The sequence below is a fragment of the Cyprinodon tularosa genome, unplaced genomic scaffold (assembly GCF_016077235.1).
Source record: "Cyprinodon tularosa strain WSP-4 unplaced genomic scaffold, ASM1607723v1 ctg215, whole genome shotgun sequence".
NCBI lineage: Eukaryota > Metazoa > Chordata > Actinopteri > Cyprinodontiformes > Cyprinodontidae > Cyprinodon > Cyprinodon tularosa.
Genome location: NW_024038800.1, coordinates 850,168 through 875,693, shown reverse-complemented (window position 1 = coordinate 875,693; position 25,526 = coordinate 850,168). Strand labels below are relative to the sequence as shown.

The following is a 25,526-nucleotide window of genomic DNA, read 5'->3' as shown; positions in this document are numbered from 1 at the left end:
CACACACAAGCGTTATATCCTGCTATCCTTATGGGGACTTTGTATTGACTTGCATTCATTTCACCTTTATCTCTTTGGATTTACTCAAAACCTATCTATTACCAACCTTAAACTCAATCCACACCGTAGTCCTAAACCTAATGAATAAAAATGTTCCTCTTTCCAAAATGTCATTTATGTCCCAACAAAGTAGCATATTCCTGGGAATTTGGCCTTGCACTGCACCCACAAGGTAACAGATACTTGGCCACACACACAGATAAACTGCAAACAATATGCACTGATAATACTGGATTTTTTTTTCTTTTTTAGTTACAGCTTGTGTTAAATATTGTTAAATTAGTGTGGGGGATTGTATTTGAGTCAATGAGTCAATGCAATCAACTGGTTTTCCTTAGATAGAAAACTTTGTATCAATTTGATCTGGTTGAACTGTAAAGTGCCTTGAGATGACATGTGTTGTGAATTTGGCGCTATATAAATAAACTGAATTGAATTGAAATTGAAATTGTGTTAAAGCGTCTGTAACAGTGGTGGATTATGCAAATTGAAACATGCCAGATATTGCCAAGGCCCCATTAATATTAACGCTCCCCTTTAATACCTAATGAAGTGAATATTGTAAATCTTTATAGATTTATGATGTTGTCTTAGAAAGTCTAAAAAAGCTAAAAGAAAAAAAAACAACTTTAAAAGATAAATGTCGAAAAATAAAAGCATTTACAACAAAGTGTTGTTAGAGAAATGAGAATCAGATGGAAGAAAGGAGATGAGATGCAATGAAATATAACTATATATATGAAATTGTTATTTGGAACAGGAAGAGTTTCACCAAAAACTGTTTTATAATGTTCATTATATTTTTCATAAATGTGTTTTGTCCAAATATTTATGATATTTAGGAATATATTATTCAGAGATTTATGTGATAACAACACAAAAGGGAGGAGCATATATATGGAAAATAGAGGCGACCTAAGTTGGCCCCTTAAAGGAATAGTACACCCAAAACATGATTAGCCTTCATTTTCTACTCACCCCCATGCTGAACAACACTCTGGAGTACTTTTTTGATATCTCAAATGCATCTGGAGATCTGGGAGGCTTCTTGCTGTCTGCTGACATTCAAATAATAGAGGTCCATGGCGCCCGAGGCAGAAAGGTCCAAAAAGTCCACAAAAAACGTGTCAATATTCCTCCATACTGCTCGTCCAATGTATTCCAAGTGTCCTGAGTGGGTAGCATCCAGAATTTACTCGAAACGAAGTCATTTAGAATGTTTTTAGAGCATAAACAGTAGTGTATAGGATTTCCTAAAAGCACACGCCTACGAGTTCACAAGCCTAAGGAAGCCGGCAGACCAAACCAGATGAAAGTGCGCATTCAGCGTCTGCTCTTGATAATGCAAGCGTAGAAGAAGAAATTTGCTGTTTACCTGTGCAAAGAAAGAAACAACGAAAGAAAAATGTCTGAGGACTTCAGTGTTGAGGAAGAGCATGAGTTCTTTGCCGAGCTGAATGCGCACTTTCATCTGGTTTGGTCTGCCGCGGTTTCCGTAGACTCGTGAACTCGCAGGCGCGCGCTTTTAGGAAATCCTATACACTACTGTTTATGCTCTAAAAACATTCTAAATGACTTTGTTTCGAGTAAATTATGGACGCTACCCACTCAGGACACTTGGAATACATTGGACGAGCAGTATGGAGGAATATTGACACGTTTTTTGTGGACTTTTATGGACCTTTCTGTCTCGGGCGCTGGGCACCTCCATTATTTGAATGTCAGCAGACAGCAAGAAGCCTCCCAGATCTCCAGATGCATTTGAGATATCAAAAAAGTACTCCAGAGTGTTGTTCAGCATGGGGGTGAGTAGAAAATGAAGGCTAATCATGTTTTGGGTGTACTATTCCTTTAATGTCAACATGCGTTGAAATGCATATTATTTTTTATCAGTTTAGTTTTTGACTGTGTTGATATTCTCCACTAAAGCGAATACAGGATTGGGAGGAAATCACCAAGTTAAACAGAGTTCCAATTGGGGTCAAGTGGCAAGAGGAGCAGTGAGAAGAAATAGAGGGAGAGCAGCTATTAGAAAAGGAAGATAGAGCGGCAAAGAAGCCTCCCAGATCTCCAGATGCATTTGAGATATCAAAAAAGTACTCCAGAGTGTTGTTCAGCATGGGGGTGAGTAGAAAATGAAGGCTAATCATGTTTTGGGTGTACTATTCCTTTAAGGAATGCCAGATGTGATTTTTTATTTTTTTATTTTTTTTTTTGTGGTCTCTGATATAAAGTTAACTGCTGACACAAAACTTTGTTGTAGGATTTAAACCAGCCCAGTTCTGTATCAGAAAGGCTTATTAGTCTTCTTTTAAGCCATGTCTCTGAAGTAAATGATCAATTGTCCTGTCAATAGATTCTCCAACTGGAGCTGCAGATCTATGCTTTCTGTCACTACAATCTATATTTTTCACCAATGGCTTAAACAGAGCTGTGAGATATTAAAAGCTCAGGATATTGTTTTAGAAACTAGCACTGCTTTAAACTTCTCCAAAACCTTTTCCCTGACAGGTTTACTCAGCTGGTAAGTTTGGTAAATTGCGGAAGGATGAGCAGAATTTTATTTCGATTACAAAACAACAACAAAAATGTCATATTTCTTTTATTTGACAAATAACTAATGTCTTGTTCACATTACAATTTTTTTTTCTGTAAAGTCACAAACTGTGAGCTTTAAGAATTCTTTGTAAACTTAAAATTTGATAAACAGAACTTATTTTTTGAATTTTTTTACTGTAATGTCAATAAGGTCTATAATATGTTCCCTTAAAGATTTGCTGTTTTTATCTTTTTTGTCATATTTTCCATGGTTCTACAGCTTTTAAGCCAAAACAGATCTGCTGTCCTGGATTATTAACAGGATATTTCTGTGCCTGCTTTTACACGCTTTGATCTGATTCCAGGTATTTGTTTTTATTCATTCACTTATCTCTCATACCACCTTAATCCTGTGCAGGGACACAACAGGGGGGCGTTTTCCAATCTCCTGCAAGCAACCTTTTACAACAGAGAGTAACCACACAAACTCACACCTATTGTCAGTTAAGACTTTCCAATAAACCGGAGTACCTGGAACTCAGGCATGCATGAAGAAAACGTGCAAACTAAACACAATAAAGCTCAGGCACAGCATTAAAGCCTGGTTGGTAATGGCTTATGAGCTGTGTTAATGGATTTATTTTCTGACAGGTTTATTTCTGTTTATTTGCGTTACTGGCTACCATCAGTAATAGTGCTTACTTTCCCAACTCTAGTGCCTTAGCATTTGCCACAGCTTTGCACGTGCATTAAAGTTCCTTTTTTTGCGTTGAACACTACATCAGACTTAGTTTGATCACCTAAATAAACCACGGAAGTATGAACAGAATACCATGCATCTTGAACATCATCACCTCTTAAATTTTCAAACATAAGGATTGTATAAAACAATCCATCTATATATATTCATCTGCTCCCGCTTAGTCCCGTCCTGTCCTGTCAGGGTCGCAGTAGGGCTGGTGCCTATCTCTAGCAGTCGATGGGCGAGAGGTGGGGTATAACCTGGTCTATAGCAGGGGAAAACAGAGATACACACAAAGACACAAAGCCAAGCACACACTCACATCTAAGGAGAATTTAGAGAAACCAATTAACCTAACATTAATCTTCTTGGACTGTGTGAGGAAGCCGGAGTACCCAGAAAGAACCCAAGCATGCAGAATATACATTCCATGCAGAAAGACCCTGGTCAAGGAATCAAACCTGCAAGGCAACAGTGCTGCCCACTGCACTATTGTGTAGACCTGTTGTACAAATTAACAATTAAAAAGTCAAATTTCACGTCTTAGCAAGAATGAAAAGTACACACATTAACTACATTTTTGGTGCCATTCATTTAACGGTCCACAATAGTCCCAGAAATAACTTGAGTCTGAGAAAAGTAATACCGGTAATACATAAAAAATCAATGAAAGTCAGAAATTACTTTTCAACCATTCTGCAATAAAACTATTTGAAAGAATAAACAGACTTGGACAAAAATATTGGTATCTCTAGAGTGGTAAATAATGGTGTTGTATCTAGGTGCGTCCACTAATTAGCATCACAGATGTCTACTACTTACATATAATTGCATTTTTTGCACCATTTTTTCCTCCTACATTATTTACATTGCATCACTGCTGCACTTTAAGATGAAATGTCATAAAAGCTGTACAAAACCAAATTTCGTTTTGTATACACTCTGTGTATACTCTGTATACAAAATGAAAATAAATGTTGTCTAAGTCTACAAGTGCCTTCGGAATGAGTTGCTGAGGCCTTCGACTCTGACCACTGCCCAATCCTTCTAGCGCCTTTCCCAAATTGTTCCCCCTGCAGTTGGTGGGCCCTCCAGGTCCTGCAAGCAATAACCACCAGGCGCTCGCCGACAAGCCCCAACACCAGGCCTGGCTTAACGGTGGGGTCCTGGCTCCATGGTACTGAGCAACATCTTGTGCCTAAATTTCTGCCACAAGTGGAGGACTTCAAGTATGCTTTCCTGTTCATGAGTTATAATACCTGTACCAAAGACATGGCAAGCCGTGTTTCCCCGCCACGTGTTTTCTACTGGGGCAGCTGTGGTCATATTAGCTGTCACCTTCCGGCTCACAGTCTGACTCGATAGGCTAGAGGTCGTAAAAAAGCCAAAATGCAATTTGCCAAACTATACATTGACAAGACAAAAGGCTTCTGGGAGAATGCACTATGGACAGATAAGACAAAAAATTGAACAATGTCCCTACTGTGAATCATTGGACATCTGTAATGTTCTGTGCAGCTTTGCTTCATCTGCTACAGAGTGTTTTGAATCTCTCCAGGGTACAATGAGTCTCAAGACTATCAAAGGATTCAAGAGAAAAATGTGCTGCCCAGTGTCATAAAGTTTGGTCTCAGTCGCAGGTCAAGGGTCTTACAACAAGAAAATGGCCCAAAACACAAAGCTAGAAACATGGCAGAATGCCTAAGTTGAAGCATTTTTGAAAAACAATGTCTAACATTTCTGCGCCAATATTGGATTTTTCTTATTGAAAATGTTGCCCCCATCTTTAATACATAAAACAGCAAAATGAGATCAGCCTCAGTCTTGCAGTACAAGGGAAACATATACCCAAGGTAATATTCAGAGAGGTGGTTTAAAAACACTGAGAACATCTGAATTATCATATTCTTCTGCACACAAGAACTCAAAGTAAAAGAGCATCAACCTTTTTATCATCGAAAATAGTTTATTTTCTCGATTGTATCCATGTCTTAGTTACATGTTTCCCTTTTTGTTCAACAAAGTGCATTGATTAGTCAGCAGTACGGGCAGAGGTACTTGTAAAAACGGTAGAGTCTGTATCTTGCAGCATTTGTTTTTCCTTGTGGGGACTTTAAAAGTCTCTTAAAACATTCATCTGATAAAGGGAGTAAGCAAGGCACAACGCTGGAATAAAAGAGCAGAATATTTTACAAGAGAATGACACGGTAAACATTTTTTTAAAGGTTACTGCCTCCTAAGGTTAAAGAACCAGGACTGGTGGGTGTAAAACATGAAAACTGTGGTTAAGTTCAAGAAATCTGCATCTCACAAATGTTGCTAATTACAAACACCATTCTGATCCTCTACACAATTTCTTCAAGCCATGTTTTTTTCCATAAGAAATATAAAAATTAAGTGAAAACTACTGTCAAAAAGAAATGGGGAAAAGCACAGGACTGATGGTTTTCTAGAGGAGTCCATCACAGAGTTGGTAGTTGGAGTCCCACTGGTATGAGGGGAGGGTGGGTCAAACATCTGATGTAACAGGGGGGAGATCCTCCAGGCTGTTAAACATGACAAACAGACAAAAGAAAAATGAGGTCACACATTTTCCAGTGGTCTGACTCTGCCGCCACCTATAAGCCCGTCCCTGTGCCACCCAGCGTGCCCGCTCCTCCGAGGGCACATCCTAAAGCTCACTTAGCAGCTCCTCCTAACAAAGGGTGACAGGGGGGCTCACAGCGAAGCTAAGAGGAGGGACACAGGACACCGGCCGCCTGTTTCTAAGCTTCTCCTGCAACCCAAACATGCAGAGCAGAGGCAGAAGACAGGCCTTACAGATTAGGATGATAATCACCACAACCATCCTCATCATCATCCTCATTACCACTGACTTGGAAAATTAAAAAATAAGTAAGGGTGTGAAGTTTTTGTTGTAGCTCCACCTGATTCCCTCCGGCACAGTATGCTCACTGAGGCTGAGTACAGATGGAGCCAGTTCTGGTCCCTTCTTAATGCTGCATTGTTTTCTAACCTAGAAGTCCCGAGGCGATTTAGAGCATTTAACTGCACTGAGACACTCAGGTAAACATAAGTATTTTCTGAGCCTTAATGCAAAGTCTGAAACATTTTAATAGTAACACATACCACTGCACTGCAGAGACCTTACCTCTCCTGCAGCTGTGGCAGGTTGATTTATAAGAGTAATTTTGCATTTGCCTTTTATTTAAGACCAGGGTCAACGAAAGGGAAAACAAATAAATACAGGTTTGTGCTTTTAATTAATGTGGTTGAAATAAATGCCAAATGATAGAGTGAAATAAAAAAAAAGGAAATTCACTGCTTCATCAAGCCCTACAAGGTTGTACTGCCCTCCAGTGGTGTAACAAAGCAACTAACAACAGTCAGCAGATGATGATGAAGTCGTTTACCAGGACAGTAGAAGGTCTTCATCTTGGCTTAACTGTAACTACTCAGCCTCTTCTTCTGCCTGGAAAATAATAAACAAAACACAGATTTTAGTATGGAACATGAGGTATGAGGCATACTTAAATGCACAAAAATGTGAGGATACAAAAGTTTTTTTCCATTTAGGCAAATATGAAATTACAGGATGGACAGCCTATCTTTATTTTAGACCATGAAGCATCTGCCAGAGTTTAACCAACTGCAAATGTGTTAACTTCCTTTCACCTTCACACATTTTGTCACATTACACAAAACATCTTATGTTGTCTCATTGGTCAAAATAGTGAAAGGAAAAAAAGTATGGTTTTTACAATATTTAGTAAAAAAGTGCTGCATGCACTCGCACTAACCTTCCCAAAGTCAATACTTTGCAGAAACATGTTTCTCTCCAGTTATGGCTGGGAGTCCCATGGAGGATTTTTCTACCAGCTTTGCTTTTTTAAGGATTGGTTTTGTTCTTACTGCTTCTTTGTAAAATAGTTCAAGCGAGAGTGAAACTGGGAGGATCTATAAACAGTGAATTCTAGTTGCAATTAGGTTCGACTTGGCCTAATTTTCATATGAACATGCTGTTAAGTCTCTTTCTCCTGCTGGGAGGTGAAACTCCCCCCAGAGTCAAGTTACTTCAGCCTTTAGCAGATTTTCTACCAGGATTCTTTTTCCTATTTATTTCAATCTGTTCCTGAACTCTGACAGTCTTTCGGTGTCTGCAGAAGAGACGCTTCCTCGTGGCATAAGGATTTCACCATGGAGATGTGTTCAGGGTAATGTGCGATAGAGAGATTTTACAGAACAAAAAGTTCAACATTGGTTTAAACTGACCAATGCAACTTTTTCTACACGTTCCCTGTCCTCTTCATGACTTTTGGTACATGGGACAAGGAGAATATAACTTGTAGTCAACCTGTCAACAGCTTCTCTCAGCCCAGCTGTAAATCTCTGCAACATCTCCACAGTTACCCTGGGCCTCTTTGCACCTCTCTGGTGGATGCTGTCCTTTCTCAGCCTGACAGATTAGGTGAATGACCAAAAAAAGAACATAATTGTCTGATCAGAGCTGTGGCTCTTTGCAGCTCCTCGTCTCCTCTTTCTCTTTGTTGCTTTTCAAACATTTTCCCAGACATCCCACTTTAGGTGGGAAGCAATGTCTTAGTAAGTTAGCAGTAGCTTTATACTCTGACTTCTCCACCACATTATCATTGACCTGCCTGCTGTGTTCCCTGGTCTCCATGATGCTGTTTTATCACTTCTCTAATGAGGGTAGAACATTTTTTTTTTTCACCCTTTCACTTTACAACTTCTTTACTTTGACGTCATCTATTAATATATAATACCAATAAAATACGTTGAGGTTGGCAGGTTGAAAGTGACAAAATCTTCTAACGTATAAGAAGTATGCATGTTTGTTTGTTTGTTTGTTTTTTTGTCTTTTTGGTTGCTGTACGGCTGAAAGAGGAAACACTTCAGCCAGTGTTTTTTTTTTTCTTCTTTTTTTTCTGTGTGCCTTTTTGGATTAAAATCAAAACAGCAATGGCTCAGCATGTCACTAAAGAGGTTAGCAATTATTTCTTATTCGAGCTCTCCACCCACATCCAAAGTTCCCATATAGCTGAAGAAAGTCTCTAATGATGTTATACTGTCATCTAGACAGGGACAAAAAGAATACTTCATGGCGGACACGTCACACTCAAGCAACTTTGAAGATGTTAAGAATTTGCACCAATATCACCTTTTATTCTTAGAACTCTTAATCTTTTCACTTGACATTTTAAAAAAAGGTAAAAAGAAAGATAGGTGGAGGGTAGAGTAACATGGTGAGGGGGGCGTTAGGGCCCTTCACTTGCTAGTGACTGCAGAGTCAGAAGGTTAAAAATGGTGAGGATGTAACCGGAGAGATGAGCAGTATTTAGCAGTGGTTAAAGAGACTGACTTCTTTTTGCTTTACTGACATAGATGCTACTATAAAAACAGCTCTAACAGTAAAAACTTAAATGAATTGCTTCAGCTGTCAAGTAATAGAATCAAGTTGATCCAGCTTCATTTATTGAGTTTATAAGTTGAAAACTAAAATAAATTGAGTTGGGGACACTTAATCCAATTACTTGTTACCAATTGAGGCAATTCATTTGAGTTGGTGCTGCATTTTCAAACAGCAGTTGGCCTCCAGTGGATTATCCAATGTAAAATCTTTTGTCTTTGTTGTCCTCTAAACATTCTGTGGTAACACAATGTGAAACTTGTCACATCGACTTCGTATTCACTTTGCTCTGAACGCTCTTGGCAAATATAAGAAAAAGTTAGAACTTTTTACTAGAGAGAAACTCCTGTAAAGTTGGAGCATTCAACCAAAAACAAAAACACGTCTGAGTTACTCTCTTTTGCACTCAGGCAGATGCAAAGAGCATTAAAAAAATGTCCATCTTCTTCAGAAAAAACAGGAAAGTAAAACCTCTTGGCATGGCAGACTGGAAGGAAAGCCTCTGTGGATATTTTTACAGGTCTCTACATCACTGAACAAATATTGTGTTGTGTCATCCCTGAAGTATTGCTCATAAATAAGAACCTGCTGCAACGCCCCACACTTGTGCTTTGTGTACTGAACTGTATGACACACAGCTGACTTGGGGAGAAAAAAGTAGTTTTAGTTTTTGTTTGTGATCCAATCATGCAGAAAACTCCTAATATCAAATATGAGTCACACCGTGCCAAACAGGGACAGAAATACAACAATCCAAACATATACCTCTTCCAACTCTGCCTCCTCTTCTTCCTATAAAAATGAAATCAATAAGCAGAGAAATATTGATCCATTTATCATTGCTGTTTCCGTCACCACACTAATTCCACCTTAAGAATCAAAGCAAATACATAAATCATGCCTCTAACTGTTAAGGCACCTCCATTGAAAACTGATTAAAGTAGCATGCAGCAAAAAAATACACAAAGAAAGACTAAAGACAAAGAACTAAGGTCACCGCTGTCTAAAAGATGTGATGCCAAATAAAAAAATAAATAAAACACAGTAAGACTACCTCACTGATTTGTTCTTCTTGGTCCTGCAGGAAAGGTTTGAGAAAGATAGAGACAAGAAGGAAGGAGCAGAGATTGCAAAGCAGTGAACCAATGGAAGCTCAGGCTGGAATGTTGAAGAAATGTACAATTTTCCAACCATTACAGTATCTTAAAGTAGAAACTCTTTATATTCTGGACAGAGTTGGAGGTAGCATGAACTTTACTGTCTGTCTGGATCTCAATTATTAGAAGAACTGACAAAATGTGATGTGGAAAATGGTTGAAGTCACAGTGGACTGACTAAATGAACCTCTCATTTGTCCTCAGAGGTTACAAGAAAAACACCTGCAATAGTCTAAGGTTTCGCAACAACCGTGACTTCAGAATTTAACATTACAGCCCAGAGGATGGGCCCTGATGAGGGATAAAGTAAAAATGTATTGGTTACATTTCTGTGTGCTGCAAGGTGAACATTCACTTTACAGTACAATTCGTAATGCAGCATTAATCCCCCGTATGGGAGTCTGCCCATGTGTAGCCTGACAGACAAAACTGTGAGTAAAAAGAGTTCTGTAACACAGTGTTCTACTCAAATTTATAATAAAATAGATATAGAAAATATAGAGGGTAAATAGAAATATCTCCTACTGACTTGAAAAGGAAAGGATAGTTTTAATTCCTCTTTTATATAATTCTACATACAGGCACTGTAATTAATTTTACTGGGATTTTATATCATGAACTGATAAAAAGTGTTTCTTTAATGTTATTAACAGGAAATAATGCATCATATTCTGCACCTTAGATACTTTTTGGAGTTCTGGATGAAGATGTACAAAAAGCTTTAAAATTATTTTGTCTTTTAGTGCAGTGGCACAAATATGAAAATTAGGTTTTTTTTCTTTTAATGCAGCATTTAAATTTAAAGCATTTATCCAGTGAGGAAAAATAACTGACAGTAGGAAATAATTGGAATAATAATAAATACTGGAATCCACAATGATTGAAAAAGCAAATAAAACATTTTTTATAGTTATTAGAAATATGTTTCTAATTTCATAGTGTCTAGAAACATGTTAGTCATCTATGTTTCTGTGTATCCTATGTTACCTATTGCACGTTTTTAGCCCCTGAAAAGTAAGTTGAAGTAGGTCCTACATTGGTCTTGCCACTGTACATATTGAGGGGAATGAAAAGGGAATCATTTTCAAAACTGATGGAAAATTGCAGCAAAACTGTGTATTTTTAGGGTCACTGAGTCTTCATTAAATAACATTGTATCTGCAAACAAAGTGTTTGAAAGATTCAAACAGGGGAGGATCTACGGGGGAGACTCAAAATATATAATTTATGTAATAGCACCTATGTTTATATTGCAGTTTTTTAGAGAATATATAAAACATTTCTTGCTTCATGTTGTTATAGACTTCTTTTGGTATTACGTGGGCTTTTTTTTTTCTTCACAAATCTTAATGCCTAGACATTGTAGGTCCCAGCAAAAAGGAAATGTAAAAGTGGAGATATTTCTGTTTTAATTAGCAAACAAGTGAAAGATTAGAAGTAAAAATAGACTGCAATTTGAGGAGGGTAGACAGAGAGACCAAGAGGGTCACAGATCAAGGACCCCACTGAGAATATAACCAAATAAAGAAGATATGGAAAACAATGTCAGCATAAGTGACATTGTTTTCCATATTTTAGAGTCAGGGAGAGAAAGAAGATAATGCAGAGAAATTGATAAAGAAGGAAGGCGGACTCAGCCTATCCAACTTGACCAAGTATTTATTACTGTCAGGTTTTACTTTCAGTATGAATTCCAGAGAAATGTTGTGAGACATGATGCCATCAAGCACAACAATTGCGAACTTAGGCTCTCCTAAAAGTAATGGCTGAATTCAATTATGTATGGTGATTCAAGTTATTTTCCTCAATTTGATGAATTTGTTTCTCATATAAGAAAAAAAACAACATTTTTTTGTGTCTTTAATCCTCTAAAGGCTAAAAATAGATCATACTTGTGTCTTCATTAGCAAAAGGATTGAAAACATGCAAGCTAATCAATAGAGGAAAGGTTACAATGACTCAAAGTCTGCCCTTTTTAATGTTCATCTAAGTTTCTGGCCCAGAGAGGACCCAGGACTCCAGGTGATGTATTTTAGAGAAAGAAAAGAAAGAGAAACAATCTAAGATTCCTCTTCCTATAGGCTCCACCCTTTCTAAATGTTCCGAACAGTGTATCACTCTCACTTTAGTTACCGGTATATAAAATTATTTAAGTGATATTGTGTTACCGTTATAAAAGATACATGGATTTTTAGGTTTTAACAGATAGAAGTGCCAATAAATGTGAAGGCTGCTGTAGGTGTCAGAGCCTCTGACACATTTTCAGGTCAGCTGGAAAAATAAATATGCAGTAAATGAATTTAGGAATCTACCTCAAGCTCTTGTAGCTCTTCTTCTTCCTAAAAGAAACAATATATAGCAGGTCAGCTGGCTGTGTGGGGAGCAACAGAGCAGCACATGCATGCACTACAAGGACAGCTGTGGGAAAGGAGACTAATGGGCACATTCCAGGGAATCGGGATGCAGCTACTGCTGGGAGGAAATGAAGATGTTAGCTGAAAGGGAACGCATCGAGAGAGGAGGAGTGGATGTATTGGAAGTGAGGAAATGAAAGTTTAAAGATGAGTAGGAGCAACAACAACAAAAAAGATCCCTGGCATCCCAACCTAAAAAAAATGTAGCATCTCTCATCTGAACACCATCAAGCAGACAAGGCTGATGGCTACACGGAAGAACCGTGCATGATCTACAGAAGCACAGAAGATCACTGAAGTACAGTTACCTCTGAGTGCAAATCCTCTTCCTCCTGGAGGGAGCAAACCAACAGGAGACGGACAATAAAGCAAAGAAGCAGATCATTAATGTGCGTGAGTGAAATAATGGTAGGAAGAGGGTCAGGCAATGCTTCAGTGTGTGACGTCACGGCGCTGGAGAATCCCAGCTCTGAAATGTTTGTTGAATGAGTTAATCAATCAACTGATGGACTTTAAAAACCTAAAGGAAATAAAGTGAATTGAATTAAATTGAACACACTGGTCTTGATCTAACTAAGTGGTTCCCAAAGGGAGGGGTGCGCCCCCTAGGAGGGGCTCAGTGATGCTGTTAAATTCTTGTAAAATAAACAGTTAAATTAATTACTCTTTAAATGGGTCATAGAATGATTCTATAGGGTATTTTTTGCTGGTCCTTAAGGTCTCTGAAAAAGGTGTGTAACATTGGTTGGGCTGAAAATGACATATTTGCTGTTCTATGAGCCCTAATGCAAGCCTGGTTATAAGCCTTAGAATGAAACGACAGGTTTTCTTCCTTTTATGGTATGCTCATAAATATTTAGATGAGCTGTGCTCTGATTGGTTGGTTTACAACGAGCAAAGCTGCTGAGCAAAGACGCATCATAGCAACAAGCACTCACTCACTGAAACATCAACTTGTTGATATGGTAGGGTGACCAGACGACCTCTTTTTCCCGGATATGTCCTACATTTTATACCTAAAAAAATGTCCGGGTGAAATTGTAAAATCATCCGTGATTTTGGCCGAATACAGTTTAACCCACCCCTTATATTGCAAGCATGCAATCGCATTACAAAAAAACAAAAAAAAAACACCTCGCATAGTCTAAAATACAGGATAATTTATCCGACTCGCGGGAATCCGTGAACAACTATCTATATCAAGGAGACTTCCAGAACATCCTGTAAATTTCGGGGCATGACAAAAGTACTAAAGACAAAAGTAGTAAATAAGGCACCATCCCTGAGTTTAAGTCAACTCTGGGCTTTGTTTGGATTCGCCCGTTTTATGGTGGAAGTTTAGATTTTTGAGCTTTGAAGAAAGAGGCGGTGTCGATGGGGTTTGAACTTCTCTGTACGTCCATTTCACTCACTGTACTATCGTTATTCATCTATGACAATGTAAACTCAGTTTTGCATTCTATGACCCCTTTAAAAGAGGTACTTTTGTGCTTTGAATGGAATTATGGTTTATTTAGTTGCAATATGATTTATTGCAGATTTTCCAACCGTCCAAATCTTTCTTTAAATCAAAAAGTTTGGAACCCACTGATTTAGCTAATCTCACTCAGTTTATTCATGTAGCTCCTAGAATTGTGTCAAGGCCCTTTATAAGATAAACTGTTATGATTTTGTTCAGTCACAGTTATGGATAGTTTAGATGTATGTGATAAAAAAAAAAAAATATGTGGGGAACACCTCCACTTATCAGGCTGCCGTATGAAATACGAAACAGATCTGGTTTTGTTAAAAGAACCAGGAACAGATCTGACCAAATTTTCCTGAACGAGGGAAAATAAATGTAAATGAATGTCGTGATGTGAAGACAGCTGGTTGAAGTTCAAACTGACCTTCAGAATGGCAGAAAAAGAGGATTTAAATGACTTTGAACATAGCAGAGTGACAGATGGCTGCTCTGACTGTTTCATCAACTGTTGATTTCTAGCCAGCTCTTGGGTTTACAGAAGATGGTCCCAAAAAGGAAAAACATTCAGCTGAGTGGATGAAAATGCCTTGTTGATTTAAGGGGTAATAGGAGAATGGCTAGACTGGTTTGAGAGAATAGGAAGAATGGAGAAGCAGATAAAACAACCTCGTTTTAAAGTGTTTTAAAGCACAGATCCATCCTGCCTTACATCAACAGCCGAGCAGCACATTAAAGCCTGCAGCCTCCCTGAGTATTGTTAATGACCATGTCTGTTCTTTTAAGAACAAAATTTACATGTAATATCATGGATACTTCCTGTAACATAAGGCATGGAATCAAAAAAATAAATTCATCTCAAACTGAATTGTTAAGCCTGACAAAGAGTTTGATGTGCTGCTATGGCCTCAACAGATCTCAATCCAATAGAGCATCTTTAGGATGGTGTGGAGGAGGAGATCAGAATTAGTCAGGTTTGATGCCATCATGTCCAAAGGGACTAAAATCTCTGGGGGAACATTTTCACAGGTTGTTGGATCCACGCCACAAAGTATTAAGACAGTTCTGAAGGTGAAGGTTGGTGAAGCTACAGAACAGAATCTTTTTATTCCTCTGATAAAGAAATTAAAATCAAATATGCACTGTTTGTAATTGTGAATCACCATAAAACACTGTGTGCTGCTAAAGTTAGTAACCAACCACTGTCACAGTAACTAGAGGTGGAGAGGGGATTGAACAAGAGGACTTTAAATATGTTCTCAAAGTGCATAAAATCTTGGACAGAATGACAAATTGTAAATTTTTAAAATAGTGTTTTAAATTTATTTACTATTATATGATTCATATACGGTGGCCAGTTCCTGTAGTTTACCAAACATCCAGTAAAGAAAGACTGGTAATTCTTAATCCTATGAATAGATGAATGTGCTCTACAGTCATGGCTTTTAGGGACTATAAGAGATCAGGAGTGGATATAACATATGTGTTAAACTCAGGGTCCGTAGGCCAAATCAGGACCACCAGGGCAATTTATCCGTCCTTCAAGAGCCAAAAAAAAAGGTAGATTATGTCTTAAAATGGAGGCATCTGCTGTTTTAAAGTGTGAAAAGTGGCTAAAAAGACTCAATAAATATGAGTGTAGTTATAATACCATTGCAGGTTTCTCTTTCTAAATGAAAGTATTCAGTTAAAAGTTTCATTTATACAGACAAAACCGCCCCTTTATTAAGAAGATATAAAAACTGGTTTAAAACCTCTAAGAAAGAGGGGGCAAATCATAATCAAAATGTATAAATCATATCTTTGAGAGCAAAGTTAGCCAAAAAAAGGAATTTTTATTGATCAATAGTCCTAAAATTCTCCCTCCTGAGAAGTAAACTCTACCCTGATGTCAAAAATAACAAATAAAAACATACCTGCTCTTCTTCCTCTTCTTGCTGCGCCTCCTAAAACACAGTGTTGATAAATGAATCAGTACTTAGAGACATCAGGATCCACAGATTAAAACCATAAAATAAGGGTTAATGATTTTCCTGATATATCTTAACCACAACAGTTACTGTAACAGTGAAGGATTGTTTAGGTTGCAATGTACTCTATTGTCAAGCTAAGCATTAAAATATAACAAACAGCAAAAAAAAAAATTTTACTGTAAAAGTAAGGGAAAAAAGCGTTATGAAGAGTTCATTGATGCTGTAGAGAGATTTAGGTCGACGCTTTGTTTGTTAGTGCAGGGACAGACTGAAGGATGCTGTAAAGTGCAAGGACGACGGTAGGTAAATGTTTCATAGAAAGAGGAAGTTAAAGTCCACATAAAATGGGGGCGTTCTTGGAATGACAAGAAGGAGCAAAAAAGAGTGAGATTTAAACACTCCAGGGTTATGGGGGAGAAAAAACTGATGAGCGGCTGGACTTGAGTTATGCGGCAATTACTGTGTCTTCTGTGACCTCGTCTGTTTCTTTCGCTGCCTCCTCCTCCTCCTCCTCTGCCACATGCTCTCCCCTTGATGTTTCTAGTTCGTCTGCTTCTCCACCTTCTCCTTCATCCTTATCCCCTGCATGTCCCTCCTCTTCTTCTCCTTGTGCATCCCCATTATGCTTCTGAGAGGGGAAATCAGGGTGATCAAGGAAAACAAGACATCAGGAAATAATTCAACAAACTTTGAGAATTGGGGGAAAAACGGGTTCAGCAGGATTAAAATGACACAATCCTCAGCTGGAGAGGTTAGTCTTGCAAAAAAAAAGCATCCAGCATGTAAAATAATGATCTATTAGAAAAGGAGAAGAGATGGTTTTAGGGGGGAAGTGATAAAAAAAGAGATAGGCCTGCAGCCCAGAACCTCATGCAGTAATAAAACTAGCCGATTTCATGGTGGGGTTAAGACCCTGATCAAATCATCAGCTAGGGAGGAAGGGAAGTGATCAGGTTAGACCAGATGAGGAGGAGGTGTGGCAGAGTTCTATAAAGAAAAAGCATGAAGGGAAGATGGAAAGGTATCGTCGTCTTTACTGCTGAGTCGTCTGGGTTCTCCTCTGCATGGGTTCCGTTCTGTATGATGTTCTCCTTCTCAGCCTGCAATGCTTCCTGCATCATGAAGAGCAGGGAGGGTTTGACACACATCAATCATAACAATTCAGAAACAAGAGACTTCCATGTTTTCATTTAATTAAAGTATCCAGTTCTGCAAAACGTAGTTTAAAACTAAAAATATTGCTAATTCAATTCAATCTTTATTAATCCCAAAGGGAAATTTAGTTAATCTGCACTGGAAAAAATCAAAATCTAGATAAGTAATTTTTTCTTAAAATAAGTGCATTTGTTCTTGAATCGAGGAGGTAAAAATGATGTTTTTGCCAATAGAACAAGACAATTTACATTTAAATTAAGAAAATACAATTGTGTGGTCTTATTTCAAATGCATTTTATGTAATTATCTTATTTTAAGAGTAAAAATATTAATTCCATTGGCAGATCATTTAATTTACCTACTCAAATTAAGGGTAAATACACTTAATTTAAGACGTTTTTACATATTTCTAGATCGTTTTTCCAATGTGGCTATCTGGGTTATTGAATCTTACTGGTGTCAGAAGCAGCTAAAGGATACCAGTTAAGATTAAAGATCTTTTTATATATATATATATATATATATATATATATATATATATATATATATATATATATAACATTTGGTCGACATCTTGTAGAAACACCTTTCATTATTTCTTTGCTAAACAGCTCAACCTCATTCAGACTTGGTGAGGGACATCTATGAGCAGCAATTTCTTGCCATATGTTCTCTCCTGGATTTAGGTCTGGGCTTTGACTGGACCACTCTAACACATAATTATCCTTTCATCTTAACCCTTCTGCTGCAGCTCCAGCTCTGAGCTGAGGGTTGTTTTCCTGCTGGAGGGTGAACAGGGGTTAAAAGGTATAATTTGTCACGTCTATAAAGACCAGAACACACCAAATCTGATTTTGCTTCTGATCTAAAAGAAAGTTGTGTCGAGTGAGGTTGCAGCGTTTACTGCTTATTGAAAGTCAATGGGGATGATCACACCCAACATGATTTTACGCAAAGGGGGCTTGCGTAGGTCTGACTGAGATAGACCCCAGGACTATGCAGCAATTCAGCAGCAATTTAATTGGTCTGACAGAAGGAGAGACGTGGTTACAAAGTAAAACACAACTGCTTTGGAGGAAAATAAAATTTGTTAATCGCAAAGGGAAACAGTCACTTTTTGGAGTTGCGCATCGCACATGTAAAAAGTGGGACACACTCAAGCAAAAACAATAAAGGAAACATTAAAAAAGAATACTCTGGAGTTCAGGAGGACAGAACACAGATAAAGTAGTGAACTTTCTTTGAGCCTCACAAAAACAACAAGTGAAAAAAATCGCAGTTTATCAATCTCAAAAATAAAAAATAACTTCAGGAGAAAAAAATTGATTTAGTGAATTAGTGAACCTCTTTGAGCCTCACAAAAAAACAAAATAACGAGAGGCAGCAGAGTATGAAAACGGGGCATATCTCTCACCTCTTTATAAAAAAAAGAAAACCTCAACAAACTTCCCAGATCTCTCTCAGTAATGCATAATAATCTGTTCAAGTCAATTATTGGGAAGTTGTGTAAAGCACAGACACAGAAGTCAAAAGAATCTGTGCAGATCTGCCCACCCTGCTTATAGTCGGAGCTTCTCTACGCAATCAGTGTGACATGGAAAAAAATGGGAAAATAAAGTTTTATGCAAAGGCCTTAAGACTGTTCTGTATTTGACTCCATCCATCTTTATTCCTTCTGGTCTTACACTTTTGATGCACCTATCTATATGTGTCAGATACTTATAAAACTTTAATATCAAGGATAATTTTTTTTTTAAACTATTCAAATAATGATTTTATTTGTGGAGTAGAGCTATCTCAATCAAAGGATTAAGTTTGCCCCACTTAATTTCTTTATGTTTAGCACTAACGACACCATAATTTGCGAAAAACTAGCAATCAGTCATTTTTCCCACCATATCTGAACTGGCTTTCTTTTTTTGCAGAAAAGTTTTATCCATCGAGGCATTTTGGATGATTTTTGCATTTTGGATGATTTTTGAGCTGTCAGAATGCCTTGATACAACATCTCACCTGGATACAAATCAAGACTACAGATAAGCAACTCATTTATCTTATTTATTCATTGACTGACTTGCTGCTGTGTTTTACATCATTGCCTGATTATATTACCAAATGAAGTTCAGCTTAAAGTCCTCAGTGCTTTCTTTATACTTTAGTTCAGGATTTTCTGCAAGATAACAACATTCATGGCTCAGTCAAGGCTTGGGTCAGGTAATCGTGCCCAGAGCATCATACTGCCACCGCCATGTGTAACTGTAAGTATACTCTCTCCTTTTGAAATGATATGTTAGATTTACAGCGTAAGAACACATATAATCTTTCAAAAAGTTCCACTTTTATCTCACCGAGATGATTTTTAGACCAATGTGAATTGTCGTTTTTGGATTCCTTTACTGCCGTGCCTATTTAGTTGAATTATTTCATACTTATCCATGGCACAGTTTTCAGAATTTACTTTACCAGCATTTTAAACATTCCAACTGTATGCTTATTTTTATTTGCCTACTGTATGCAATCCCAGTAAAGTAAGATTTTGATTCAAGGATTAGGAATATATTAGCAAATATTCACTGCAGCAAGACAACAACACACCACATTTTATCACAGCAGTGCTGCATCTTACACAACAGTCACAGTACTCAGTTTGCCTCCTCACAGCTCAGAGTGATCCAGTTAAAAACCAGTACGGAAAAACAATAATGTGAGACCAAAACTTAACAACTGAATGCATGTTTATATATAAAACAAATAATTTTTTTTTAAATACAATAATTAGTCCCCTCCCTTTCTATACACAGAGATTTTAGACTGGATTTGCAGCGTTAGATACTGTTGATCACTTTATTTTATTAGAGCGTCTGGAAAACTGGGTCAGCCTTTCTGGTACAACATTGGACTGATTTAAATCCTACCTGAAGGACAGGGACTTCTATGTGTCAGCAGGGAACTTTCAATCAGAGAACAGAAAATTCACATGCGGGGTTCCTCAAGGCTACATTCTGGGGCCCCTCCTATTCAATATCTACATGTTCCCCTTAGCTTAGATTATAGCAAACAACAAGACTGGTTACCATAACTAAGCAGACGACACACAGCTTTACATCACAATGTCACCAGGTTACTATGAACCCATCACTGCATTGGCCAGATGCTCAATATTTGGATACGTCATAATTTTCTCCAACTGAATAAAAACAAAAGTGAGGTAATAATCTTCAGACCAGAGGAGGAGAAATCCAGAGTTAGCTCACAGCCTCAGCTACTACAGCTAGAAACCAGTGATTATGGCCGAAATCTTGGTGTCATGATGAACTCAGACCTGAACCCTCAGAGGTACATAAAGACAGATACGAAGCCAGCCTTTTATCACCTGAAGAACATTTGCAGGATTAAATGACTAATGTCCAAGCAGGATCTAGAAAAACTAATTCATGTATTTATCTTTAGTAGAATTGATTGATGCAACACCATGTTCATAGGTTTGCCTAAAACGTCCATCAGACAGCTGCAGCTGATCCAGAATGCTGCTGCCCGTGTTCTCACTAGAACTAAGAAAGTAGAGTACATCAGCCTGGTTCTCAAGTCCGTCCACTGGCTCCCTGTAGCTCAGAGAATATACTTTAAAATCCTTATGCTAGTCTACAAATCATTTAATGAATCGACAACAACATACATATCAAATGTGTTGTCAGTGTATCAACCTCCCAGACCACTCAGGTCTTCTAGTTCAAGCCTAATCTGTTCACCCAGAACTAAAACCAAACATGGAGAAGCAGCATTTAGCTCCAATCTTCGACTTATCTGGAACAAACTTCTAGAAGACTGTAAAAGTGCTGAAAGCCTGAGTTATTTTAATTAAAAGTTAAACATATATGTTTAGAGCTGCCTTTGACAGTTGAAGTTAAACTGTGAACCGAGGTTTTACTGGTTTAAGTTTGTGGTCCAGCTGTTTTATTTATTTTACTACTTCTTTAATCATGTTTTTATATTTATTTGCTTTTATTTCATCTTTTAGTTTTCTTCCATTTTATTGTTTAATTCACGTAAAGCAATTTGAATTGTCCTTGTACGGAATTGTGCTATACAAATAAACATGCATTGCTTTGCCTTAGACTAATCAAAATATGAAATATTTCTAGTTTAAAAAATCGATATGTTGTACTTGCTATTTAAGGAGTAAACATCTGGGTGAAATGACTCAGGAACATTGCTGCAGATGTCCAGTTTTCAATTGTAGCCAAGATAATAACCGATTATGTTCTTTTAATTGCTAACTTACAGCTTAACTTGTTTATTGTTATATACAGTTTTTATCCTTATGTGTAATAAATCACAAGGCCAACATACATCCTGCAAAAATAACACATGCATGATCATAATCACTGATCCTAGCTCTTTTTGATGCTTGTTAATACTGTATAACAGGCCGCTGCTCTTATATCAACAGCAAGAAATACGATGTGTTTAAGAAAATTTAGATCACATGAGCTCAATCAGCAGGTCTAACCTTTGATCCAGGAGGAGGGGGCAGCCCTAGGAAGGAATACACAGAGTTTTCCTCCTTGGCATCAAAGAACGTGTCATAATCCTACAAGAAATAGAAGCATTGTTAAAACTTTTTTCTGTTTTATGTGTGATGATAAACCTGCTACCATAATTTATGAAGCAGATCATGGATTCAAACTGGATTCATTGCCACCAGTGGATTTCTGCTCACCCCACAGTAGCTCTCCTCATTAAAAATCTGCGGAGGGAGCGGGATGCCATTGGAGGGCTTCTTCTCTTCTGGAACATTTTCCCTCATCCACATGCGGTTCTGCTCATTGCAGGCGATGTCCAGCTCCGTGTAGTCCACTTTCAGAGCCTCCAGGAAGGCGACCACATCTTGCTGCTTCTTTTTGATCTGGAAGGCAGACAAATGGACAGCTGATAAGTACTACTAATAATAATAATAATAATAATTGAACAATTGAACTTTATTGATCTCACACTGCAAAAAAAAATTAAATCTCAATAAGTCATTTTTTTCTTGGAATAAGTACATTTTTTCTTGAATTAGGGAGGTAAGTGAGACACTTTGCCAATGGAACAAGACACTTTAGATATAAAAGAAAAGAAATATTATATTGTCTTATTTCAAGTGCATATTATTTAATTATCTTATTTTAAGAGTATCTTATTTACCTCCTCAAATTAAGGGTAAATACACTTAATTTAAGACAATTTGACTCATTTTTAAATAATTTTTTGCAGTGCACACTGGAGAAATTAACCTCTGCATGTAACCCATCCCCTTGGGGAGCAGTGGGCTGCCATTGTGCGGCGCCTGGGGAGCAGTGTGGGGTTAAAGGTCTTGCTCAGGGACCCAGAGTGCAGGCTGTGTCTAAACATGTACTTGCAACCTTCTCAGAGCACAAGTGCACTGCTCTGACCACTAGGCCAACACTCCCAAACTAACTTTAAATACTTAAAAACCCTTTCTTTTCATATTCCATTCATTAGTTTTAAGATTTTTTTTGCTTTTTTTCTATGCTTTAGTTGTCATAGCCCTGTATATTCTACTCTCTGGTTCCATGGTTCAAAATAAGCCATTTCCTTCATTTCTTTGGTTCAGCTTCTGTAACTTGCCTTTCCTCACAGCTGCATCCTTCTTCATACCAGCCACCTGCTCCTTGTTCAGTGATCAGCTCTCCAGCTTGCACATTTTAAAAACTAGATCACCAGCTTTTTTTTTATATTGAGTTTTCTTGGGACTATATATGGCAGAAACCATATGTTGGCATACAAATAGAAATCTTTACCTAGCTTTGAACATCTCACAGAGCACTCTTTAGAGTACGCCACATTGACAACCTAACCAGATCTTAATTATCCACCTAAACAGACAGCTCTGGCAAAGAAAGAAGAAACCAAGATGATCCACCACTACTAAAGCTGAAACTATAGCCTACAAATCTGTTTTTGGCCTGCATATAAAATAATATATGTAACAGGAAATTAAGACTAAACCCCACCTTGAAACACCAGCCCAATGGTAAAACATGGCAGTTGCAGTATGGGGCTGTGGGGAGGCTTTTCACTAGCAGTGGCAAACAAGTTCCTCACAGTTATTTGGAAGATAAACACAATTAAATACTGACTATGGCTGCAACTCACGATTATTTTGCAAATCAATTAATCTGTTGATAATTTTTTCAATGAATCAATCAATAATCAGATAGCAAAAGGTGCCTTAAAGAAGATTTTTTTATAAAATTAAACCAGGTGAAAATAAAAGTTTTCCACAAGGCCTCAGCTGTCGAGCAATTTTGACCAGAAAAAAACTTTTTCCATGGGGCCACTTAGTGTTTGCTGGAAGGGGCTGCCTTTTATAGTGGCCTTTTGCATCTCTGCTTCTTTTCTGCTCCCGTCTCCTTGAAACCCAGTCGGCCTCAGCAGATGGCCGCTCACACTAACCCGGTTCTGCTGGAGGTTTCTTCCTGTTATAAGGGAGTTTTTCCTCTCCACTGTCGCTACAAGCATGCTTAGTGTGAGGGATTAAATTCGAGTCAATGAGTTGATGCAATCAACTGGTTTTCCTTAGATAGAAAACTTTGAATAAATTTTACTGTATAATCTGGTTGAATTTTAAAGTCACTTGAGATGACATGTTGTGAACTGGCGCTGTCTAAAGAAACTGAATTGCGTTGAAGTGAATTTACCATATTTATACAATTAAAAGCTGGACTAGCTGTGTCCAAAAGCTCTTAAAACTGCTCATTTGAGCTGTCCAACAGAAGATCTGTAAAAAACAGAAGTTTCTAAAAAAAAAAATTACCAGGGTGGGGTCAGTGATTTTTAATGGGGGGAAAGAACAAAAGAATAACACAAAAAAGAACAGAGGAAGTATTTTATAGCTTATTAAATGACCCAGAAAACAATCTTCTGTGTTATGTTTAAATAACTATTCATGCAAATTGTAAAAGAGATATATTCAATTTGTCAAATTGACTCACTTAGTTTATCAGCGGATGTCATCATCAGAAACTGATTTAGTATTAAGCTGCAAGAAAAGTTAAAATTTCTTAAAATCTGTGAATTTGCCCTTAATTTGAGCAGTTAAATACAATGACCTGCATAAGGAAGAAGGACTTTGACTCTTACAAAAGAGAATTAGACATTATGCACTTGGAATAAGATAAAAGTGTTTGTTTTTTTCTTTCTTTCTTTTATAAATCATCTTATTCTACAGTAGATGCTATTTGTCTACCTGCTTAAATCAAGGCAATATAAACCTACTTCAAGAAAAAATTTTGCAGATAATGTTTTTAATACAGGGGCCAAGACGACTTTTACAGTGGCACTGGACCCTGTTGGCCGACAGTCTAGAACCTTCATTTTCAATATATGTTACAATGCATAAGTCTTTTTCACTTGAAATGAACTTTCAGGGGTACGGAAGAGGACTAGGGCCACTGAAAAAAAAAAAAAAAGTTAACTGATTTTTAAATATTATTTCAGTTTAATAAGGGAAAAAGTCAGAATTCTGACTTTAATCTCAGAAATCTGACTTTTTTCTCAGAATTCTGACTGAATTCTGACAGCTAACAAACATAATAGCATCAAGCCATAGCCATGTCTATTTTAGACTAAACTATCTCTCTTGTTTTAATCACCTTCTGCTCTTCTATTCATGAAATAGCATTACCGGGGACCCCTCTGGCACGTAAAAAGTTGCCTAATTCCGTCATTTTCCACCAGTGTGTTACTGGCCCTCCCAAACAACTCAAATCTTTGTCAGTGAAGCTGAGTGCTCACACATCTCTTCCTTCATGGTGCCCATCTACATTAAGATCCAAAATTCTGAGATTTAAGTCGGAATTCTGAGAAAAAAGTCAAATATTTGAGAAAAAAGACAGAATTCTGTAATTAAAGCCAATTCTGAGAAGAAGAAAAAAAGTCAGAATTCTGAGATTAAAGTCAGAATTCTATGGAAAAAAGTCAGAATTCTGAGAAAAAATGTCAGAATTTTAAGAATAAAGTCAGAATTCTGACTTTATTCTCATATTATACTGAAATAAAATGTAAAAATTTGTAAACTTTTTATGTTTTTTTATTGGCCCTAATCCTCTTCCGTACAGGGATCTGAATAAGAAACAATCCACACTCAGACTCTACCCCCCCGTTCTGGAAAGCTCCGCCTGTTAAATCACACCGTCTTTCGAGATATTTTCACACATGATCAGTCATTAGGACTAAATTTGATCACAATTTTTACTTGCTGACAGTCTGCATGTTTTAAGAAATGAAGTGCAATACATTTATAAACCTAAACCAATAAAGACAGAGTTTGGTTTCTGAGCAGCCCACCCCCTACAAAGCTCGACCTAAAGTTAAGATCAACCCCACTGAGAGAAAAACTTACCGCTGTAGATCCAGAGGAAGAAGCGAGGAATACTTTAATAACCATTTTTACTCCAAACTAAAAGAAAGATTAAAAAAACAATATAGTAATGGTGGCTGTGCAACAAGAAGGGCCTTAAAGGAGCAGCCTGCCTGCTCTATAATTAGAGAGCACCCCGGATAGAGAAATAACACTGAGATTACACACACAC

At 37.5% G+C, this 25,526-nt stretch overlaps 1 protein-coding gene across 12 annotated transcripts; it reads right to left on the bottom strand.

Annotated features, from left to right (window-relative positions):
* Positions 1-5,286: 5,286 nt before the first annotated feature.
* On the bottom strand, positions 5,287-25,526 carry sh3bgr (SH3 domain binding glutamate-rich protein). Of its 12 annotated transcripts, XM_038285800.1 has the most exons (12): positions 25,337-25,526; positions 21,650-21,835; positions 21,440-21,520; positions 16,812-16,886; positions 16,250-16,402; positions 15,718-15,747; positions 12,648-12,671; positions 12,238-12,264; positions 9,823-9,846; positions 9,534-9,560; positions 6,754-6,812; positions 5,287-5,886 (listed from the first exon to the last, which is right to left on the bottom strand). In XM_038285800.1, the coding sequence occupies exons 1-11, from the start codon at positions 25,379-25,381 to the stop codon at positions 6,792-6,794; spliced, it is 693 nt and encodes a 230-aa protein (XP_038141728.1). In that variant the 5' UTR covers positions 25,382-25,526; the 3' UTR covers positions 5,287-5,886; positions 6,754-6,791. The 12 variants fall into 12 exon arrangements, with proteins under 12 accessions (XP_038141728.1, XP_038141730.1, XP_038141729.1 ...); XM_038285802.1 differs by lacking the exon at positions 9,823-9,846; XM_038285801.1 differs by lacking the exon at positions 12,648-12,671.

Bases quoted from the DNA above. Each gene is read 5' to 3' on its own strand.
- sh3bgr (XM_038285800.1), bottom strand. From the start codon at position 25,381: ATGGTTATTAAAGTATTCCTCGCTTCTTCCTCTGGATCTACAGCG. The intron at 21,836-25,336 runs GTAAGTTTTTCT...TCTGCCTTCCAG, and splicing joins CTTCCTCTGGATCTACAGCG to ATCAAAAAGAAGCAGCAAGA. The intron at 6,813-9,533 runs GTATATGTTTGG...ATTATTTTCCAG, and splicing joins AGGAGGCAGAGTTGGAAGAG to GCAGAAGAAGAGGCTGAGTA.